This window comes from Mytilus edulis, unplaced genomic scaffold, assembly GCF_963676685.1.
Source record: "Mytilus edulis unplaced genomic scaffold, xbMytEdul2.2 SCAFFOLD_854, whole genome shotgun sequence".
Classification (NCBI taxonomy): domain Eukaryota; kingdom Metazoa; phylum Mollusca; class Bivalvia; order Mytilida; family Mytilidae; genus Mytilus; species Mytilus edulis.
The window spans coordinates 13944-22971 of NW_027268572.1; the positions used below are offsets into that span (position 1 = coordinate 13944).

Genomic DNA, 9028 nt, shown 5'->3' on the forward strand with positions numbered 1-9028 from the left:
AACAAAAAATTTAAAGGAAGATTTCGCAATAAAATAAAAAATATATCCACTGAAATGTAGTGTATTAAACAAATGTCATATTCAGCATATATATAACTAACTGAGTTATAACATTTACAGAATCTTTAAATATAGGCGACAATTGTCTAATATCTCGTTTTGAGGAATAGCCGTCAAGTGAAAGCTGTCAGTGTAATTGAAGTTATATTTTCTGTTTTTAACTTGCTTAATTATTTTCAGACATGGGTAGTGGAACAATGACAGCCAAATCAAAGCGCCAAAGAACTAAATATACCAAGGAACAGGTAGGAGATTGATATAGACAGACAGACAGACAGACAGAATATTTTATTATAGTGTCACATACCAATACTGAACAATATCATACATAATAATATAAGTATAAAAATACAAATAAGAATTTAAATCGAAGTTAAAATATCGGTATCCAGCCATGACTGACTTATGAGACACTTTTGCTTTAAAACTTATTCTAACATTCATTTACAAATGAATAAATAAAACTTTTACATCACATTTAAAGAAAAAAACATTCCGTTATACACAATATTTTCTGCGGTTAAACATAAAATATAAAGATTTTGCTAAAAAGGGTTGTATACAGTCATGTGACATCAGAAAGATAAATTTGTCATCATGACTAAAATCGTAAAAATTTGGGTTAATTGCACTTGCTTTCATAAAAAGATCATATCGCAGATCTGAATAAAATTCACAATACATTAAAAAATGTTTTTCGTCTTCTACACAATCAACTGTACAATATTTACATTTTCTGTCATTAAGAAGAGTTTTTGGCTTGGTGTAACGACCTGTCTCTATAGCTAAAGGTAGAGATCCATTTCTAAAATTAGATAAAATACGTCTATGTTGTCTATCATTTACATTTTTGAGATATGAACTGGTTTCTAATACATTTTTATAAAGTCTATAAGTACGTAACTTGTTACCATTTGGTTCATTTCGATCTTGATACAATTTTTCAACCCATTCTTGTTTTTCAATTTCATACAATTTTGTTTTAATATCATACATTTTATGTCTGTTGGAATATTGGCTATCAATGATATCATATATACCAAGTTTATGAGCTATTTCACAACATTTTTTGTCCCAAGATCGAGAAATATTCATATATATTTGATATTTATTCAGATTGTATTGCATTGAACTCTGTCGGGATTCTCTCAAAATTCTGCAAAGGGTGATTTTCTTTTTATTTGTGGTACCAGTAATTGAATGTTAAGGTATTGTTAAGTCTCAATCTAAAAATAACAAAATATGCATTTACGGAAATCAAACTTTTCACATAAGATTATTTACTTGTAATTTTAAGCAGTTGCCTTTGTTTTGACGTTATAATTAAACAAATGATTTCTAAATACAATTTTTAAAATTCTGGATGAAAAACAGGTTATTCCTTATGTCCATATTTGGCAACTTATTATAGCTTTTTTTCATTTAAAGATTAAAACATGGTTCTTATTGTTTTCCTTTCATAATATAAATGTAGGAAATGAAAATAACACTGAATTTCTTTATTTTGCTAGCTTGAAGCCTTGGAGAGAGTGTTTATCTCTAATCAGTACCCAGATTCTCTCACTACAGACGAATTAGCCGATAAGTTAGAAATCTCAAATGAAAAGGTTTCTGTAAGTATGCTTTTAATTTTTAGATTTTTTAAAATCAGATGATTTCCGGGTCTGAAATATTAAATAGATTTTCCAATTCTAAAAACTAGGTATTGTGAAAATCTTTGGAACATTTCACCTTGTAAAATCGACTTATTGTATACATTGTATTTTTTTCGCGCCAGAATATGTATCGACACTGAGTGGCCTTTAATTATTTATTACCACTTTATTTCAACTCCGATGGATAGATGTGTCATTAGCAGTCATTCCACTTCTCCCACTTTTTAATATGTAATATTTGCCGCTGGACTTTAAGTAAACAAAAATCATTTAATCAATCGCTAGCAATGCATATAATTTACATGTTATATGATGCGTACATAATTTAAAAAAATGGGATTATTTGAAAGATTTATTCTTGTTATTTTGTAACCGATGGCTTAAAAACATTCTTGTTTAAAAAGATTAACCTCCAAATGACAGGATATATACTATATTGATTAAAAAGCTTCTCATGTTAAAATTCGAGTCTGACAAAATGTGAATTGTCACTAAAACATAACAATCAGGAAGACAATCGGTTACAGAGGTCATTTCTTTTTCAGATCTGGTTTCAAAACAGAAGATCTAAGTTTAAAAGACAATACAAGGATTCACAAGTTACATGGATGAGAAATCAAGTGTATGATCAAGAAAACAGACCGCCAGTATTAACAATCCCAAGTGAACCGAGACGACCAATGAAACCAACATCCGATATTTTAGGAAGATCACATGTTTTAACAGTTTCAACAACAAATCACCAAAACACCGTCGACAATAAGAAACCAGTTTCAAAGTAAGTTTAGCTCTTAGTAAAATCCCAACGAACGCAGTCATCTGCTGGAAATGCAAGAAATACATGACAAATCTTCAGCTTATACAGCTTAGGCAATAATTGACCTCAGTGCATGATAAATCTTCAGCTTATACAGCTTAGGCAATAATTGACCTCAGTGCAATAAAAGCATCAATTTTCATTGAACTAGTACACATTTTGTTTAGGGGCCAGCTGAAGCCCGCCTCCGGTTTTTGGATTTTTCTCGCTTAGTTGAAGACCTATTGGTGGACTTTGGCTGTTTTCTGTCTTTTTGTCGGGTTGTTGTGCCTTTGATACATTCTTAATTTCCATTCTCAAATTATATTATACCGTACGTAAAACCGAAGGAAATTGCTTTTCAGATAAGATAACAATATTTTGCAAACATATTTGGAATATAAAGTAACTGGTTCGTTATGTAAAACCGACGGAAATTGCTTTTCTGATAAGATAACAATATCTTGCAGACATTTGGAAAACAAAGAAAACGATTCGTTAATGAAATGTTAATAACAGAGGTCAAACGCATATGCACCACACAATAATTTAATAAAAATGAAACACGAAATAAACAGAAAACGAATGGTAGCGGAGACCAAGTTAGAGTCATCATTTTAAAAAAAAACAGAAAAAAAATCACAAATGTTTGTCTCCTTATCATTCAACCTCCTCATAATATAGAAACAGTAATACATGAATTGAACGGTATAATCTTTATTTTAATGTAGACTATGTTTTATTTAAACTGCTTGCCTTTTTTTCTACATTGCACTTTTTTTTTTTAGCTTACACTACCAGCCTAATGCTGACGTACTGTTCACACCTTTACCATGGGAGCATAACTTTGGATATACGACACCATCGCCACCGTTTGACTATTCGTCTTGTGCAAATGACATTTTGAAAGACTGCAGTGTGAACCCAGCAACGACTAGACCAGACTATCCAATCGATATACAGTACCGCGGCCATGTGACTCCACCTGGTTTGTGGTCACCGTACGTTACAAGTTCTATTCAACCAGCACCTGTCCGATCATGCATGTTTTCTAACTATCCATTCTTTCCACAAACGCAAGTGACCAATCAGCAGTTGACTTTATTATAAACTGTTTTATTATTGTACTATTTTGTAGTACCAGTTACGTAATTTGTACATATCCTATTATATCATATATAAAGTGCTGTATTCATTAGTATGTATTTTTTTTATTCATTTCTACATCTTGTGTAAGAAACTGACGCATATAACCTTCCATCTAAGCATAACAAATCTGCTACTGTATGTTTTAACAATCGACATTTATTTGAAAATGCAAATATGATCAAGTGTAACGGAATGTTATTGAACAGTGACCACTGATTGTTCTTCATTCACTGGACCGTATCGAAAATTAAATGAAACTGGAGGTTAGCAAAAATCTTTTTTTTTTACAGATTTGTTTTTTCCGTTAATTTTTTAACATTAATAAGGTCGTTAGTTTTCTAGTTTGAATTGTTTTACATTTGTGATTTCAGGGTCTTTTATAGCTGACTATGCGGTATGGGCTTTACTCATTGTTAAAGGTTGTACGATGAACTATAGCTGTTGATTTCTGTGTCATTTTGGTCTCTTGTGAAGAGTTGTCTCATTTGCAATCATACCAAATCTTCTTGTTTATATGTTAAACAGCAACCAACGGCAACCACTGAATAACAGGAATCAGATATGGGATCTAGGCATTTAAAAACGTGGGGATTAAGATATTAGTGGGCGCTTTACCCTACTCATAACTTTGTCTTTTGATCGATTTCAGTTTTTTGCTATAGCGTTAACAGTCGATTACAACTTTGACTTGAAAAAAAAAACGAATTGCCTGATTTATAACAAAACAATTGATCGACAAAACCACGGTTTTTGAATTAGGAGATGCATATGAAGAATGTGGCAAGGTCTTACTATATACCTTTTTTCAAGCTTTTATCACCGATTTAAGTAGACTTCCTGGCTAAAAAAAATATTTGTTCGTTGCAAAGACTTACTGTGGTCGTTGAAGTTTTGTTGTTATAAGAGCACAACATGCAAAAGAAAACATGGCGTCGCAATTAACATAAAATCCTGGTTGATGACTAGAGGATATTGATGGGAGCATTGACAGAGGTCCTTGCAGCATATACACTTTGTAATTTTGATATTTTAAAATTTTGCTCAAAATTCCAAAAATCTAAAATTAGAAAACTTTTTGATAATTTGAATTGAAAAGTGTTACACGGACATTCTTAAACTATATTCTTTTTTTTTAATCTTGATATCATTATCTTCAGTAATCTTAATCATCAACACACTATTTCTTCTATATAAGCGGCACATTTTCTAGAAGTGGTAACTAAATAATCATACTGGAACTTGAAGGTCTTTTAATGATATTGTGCGCATGCACATTGGTGGCTATAAATATGAAATACACTTATGTGCAGCATAGGTGACTTTATGGTACAATGAAAGACTAAATTTTAATTGTATTCAGTCTTGTGTTATCATGTTTTGTAAATTTTAGAAATATGTAGAAAATAGTTACGGATGGTACGCAGATGGCAGTTAGGTCCGCTGCTGTATGCCCTGAGGTAATCGGTGCCCTCAGGTAATCGTGGCAATAGTGCCCATATGCGTAGTAATAACATGATCTAAAAATAGAATAAACTAAAAATACATCATTGTACTTTCTATTTCGACTGACAGTATATGTGCGAAAAATAGGAGAAAACAGGAACACATACAATTTTTTACACAATAAGTTACGACAAATAATTCACGAAAAAAATCCAAATATTTGGTTTATTTGTGATCATTGCAACGTGAACAGATATTTATTTAGTGAAACGTAAATGACTTAAAATAATTAAATAGAAAACACTTTTTGAATGGCGATTTAAACTTTTATAATAATAGTTGTCAAAAACTGGTTTCATAGAGATTTATGTAAATAAATGTATATACAATTATTTAAACTAACTATCAAAGAATAAAAGTTATCCACACATGCCTAAGGCAGCAAACATTTGATTTTCGGGGGGTGGGGGGGGGGGGGGGGGGGCTATGGATTTTTTTCCTTCGGCGAAAGACAATATTTTTTGGAGACAGGTCGAAAACATTTCTTTTCTTTCATTTCAATTTTAGCATTACATATAGTGGCAGAACAATTAGAAACAAACTTTAAAAAAAACCAACCATAGCCCACCCCCCCCCCCCCCCCCCCCTTCCCCCCTGAAAATGAAATGATTGCTGCCTAAGTTTCGTGAATGTCCTGTTGAAACTTTGACTATCATTGTGTTTGGTAATATATGACACTAACATATGAACAGATAACGCATATATTGATTTTGGTTACTTCTTTTAAAGTAACATAAGTAGAAAATGATAACATTTAATAGATAGGTTATTAAAATCAGTCCATCTTGTTCGACTACATGAGGGGCAATGGCGGATCCATTCATTTTTTTTTAAAATGGGAGAGTCCCCAATCCAGGACACAAGGAGGGGGTTCCAACTATATGTTCCCATTCAAATGCATTGATCTCCAAAAAAAAGGGTTCCTATCCCCAGAACACCCCTGGACCCACCACTGAGCTTTTACAAAAAATATCGCTATAAACTGTCACGGCATTATTTGAATTTAAGTGTACTGCATGCATCTTGCACTGTAAGATTAGCATTAACACTAATGCAAAATTGTTAAATAATTACCACTTTCGTTGGTGTTTTCTTATCTTTATTTGAAATGTATTTTATTTAAAGCTTCTTTGTGTACCATTCTTTGTTTATTCGAAAGGGGTAGTAGATTTATATATATATACAATTAAAATAGAAGAACCTAGATAACGATATGTATGCGTTCAATAATGATACATATAAAAAAGAAGCTGTGGTATAAATCCCAATGAGACAACATGTCCACAAAAGGACACAGAAATTAACAACTGTAGGTCACCGTACGGCCTTCAACAATGAGCAAAGTCCATATCGCATTGTCATCTATAAAAGGTTCAGAAATAACAATGAAATCCAATTCAAACGAGAAAACTAACGGCCTTAATTATATAAAACAAATGAACAAAAACAAATATGTAGCACATACTAGTAAACAAACGACAACCACTAAATTACAGGCTCCTGACTTGGGGCAGGCACATACGGTTTTTTTTCTTATAAAAGTTGTACAAACAATCGATATGTGAAAAGTATTCCATCAATTATATCAAAGTATAAATAATCATAAATCTTTATCATTTAAGCAAAGCATACATTTATAGATCCGTATTTTACTCGATTGGCTTTAAAATAGTTAATAATATATAACACTAACATATGGACAGATTACGCATATATTGATTTTGGTTACTTCTTTTAAAGTAACATAAGTAGAAAATGATAACATTTAATAGATAGGTTATTGAAAATTAGTCCATCTTGTCCGACTGCATGAGGGGCAGTGGCGGATCCATCCATTTCAAAAAGGGGGGTTCCCAATCTAGGACACAAGGAGGGGGTTCCAACTATATGTTTCCATTCAAATGCATTGATCTCCAAAATAAGGGTTCCTATACCCAGAACACCCCTAGACCCGCCACTGTCCATTGTTCAACTACTAAATTGTCTGTTTTACTTACTAGTATACTTGGTACAATAAAAAAACCTGATAATAAATTGTTCAAATAAGGCCTTTGAAAATAGTGGAATTAATTACTTTTGGAGTGTCAAAAACTCGTTGGAAGTACTTGATAAATTGCATGCATATATTGGTGATTTTAAATCTGTTCAAAGTTTTGATTTTTCTACCCTATATACCACTTTGCCTCATATTCTTATTAAGAAAGAATTCACATCCCTAATTAACTGGGCATTTAAAAAGTCGGAATGCGAGTACATATGTTCAAACTCTTTGCGATCATTTTTTAGTAGCAATAAACAAAAGAACTATGTCAATTGGACATGCTTTGATACTATTTATGCGCTTGAATTTTTATTTGATAACATTTTTGTTCGCTTTAGAGATTCCGTATATCGTCAAGTTATTGGAATTCCAATGGGGACTAACTGTGAACCAATTATTGCGGACCTGTTTTTGTATTGTTATGAGTTACAATTTATGACTTAAATTAGCTAAGACCCATCAAAACAATATTTGATACAAAAATTTAACAATACTTTTAGATATTTGGATGATGTATTGGCTCTCAATAATAACGACTTCCGTATGTATACTAAAGAAATTTATCCTGTAGAACTTACTTTAATTAAAGCTAATGATAACAATGACCACTGCCCTTTCCTCGATCTTGATATCTATATCATAAACGGGAAGATTAATACAAAAATTGTTGATAAGAGAGATGTTTTTTTTTTCATTTCCTATTGTTAATTATTCATTTGTAGATGGTGACGTTCCCTTGTCATCATCTTATGGTGTTTTTATATCTCAACTTGTACGATTCTCTCGTGTATGTAACAACGTATTAGATTTTAGCGAGAGAAATTTATGTATTACTAAAAACTTATTACACCAGGGTTTTCGATATCACAAACTGGTCAAAACATTTACTAAATTTTATCATCGGTATAAGGAAATAATTCGTAAATATAACTCAACATGCAGACATCTTATACGTTCAGGTATTTCACATCCAATTTTTTATGGAAGTATTCTATGTAAAGAACAAAAATGTCAGTATTCTCCTCAGAAACTAACAAAACCTTTAAATAGACTTATTAAAAAGGGATATAGTTACAAAACTGTTGTCAGGTCATTAAAGATTGCATATTTTGGCTTTAATATTGATTCACTGATAGAATCTTCGAATCGGAACTAAACACATCTATTTCTAAAAAACAGTTGTTGGCATGACACGGGTTATGTTCTTCTCATATATTTTATGATAGTATGATACTAAACCCCTAACGGGAGGGATTGTGCCTGATATTCATATGATGAACACATAATCTTTCAATCAGTTTAATTGAGGTCTGGAGCTGGCATGTAAGTTAACTGCTAGTAGTCTGTTGTTATTTATGTACTTTTGTCATTTTATTTATTTTCTTTTGTTACATCTTTTGACATCGGACTCGGACTTCTCTTGAACTGAATTATAATGTGCGTATTGTTATGCTTTTACTTTTTTACACTGGCTAGATGTATAGGGGGAGGGTTGAGATCTCATAAACATGTTTAACCCCGCCGCAATTTTGCGCATGTCCCAAGTCAGGAGCCTCTGGTCTTTGTTAGGCTTGTATGATTTTAAATTTTAGTTTCTTGTGTATAATTTGGTTGCCTTCGGCTGTTGTCTGCTCTATGGTTGGGTGGTTGTCGCTTTACCATTTCCTTTCTCAATTTTAATAACTATGTTTCTGACTTAATTTTGTATTCTATAAACGGCATCTATATATTTACACTACAAATCTACAACTCTCAGTCTATGGCTACACGTGCTGATCTTATCTATATTCATGCATAATATTCATTAGCTGTGTATGAGTATCA

General features: G+C 32.0%; 1 protein-coding gene across 1 annotated transcript; it reads left to right on the top strand.

The window, feature by feature from the left end:
• Positions 1-242: 242 nt before the first annotated feature.
• Positions 243-3499, top strand: LOC139507802 (paired box protein Pax-6-like; the record flags this gene model as incomplete). The annotated part of the gene is made up of 4 exons (XM_071295863.1): positions 243-305; positions 1572-1673; positions 2261-2493; positions 3300-3499. Coding segments are annotated over exons 1-4 (598 nt in total), but the record flags the coding sequence as incomplete, so codon positions are not given.
• Between the last annotated feature and the right edge of the window lie 5529 nt (positions 3500-9028).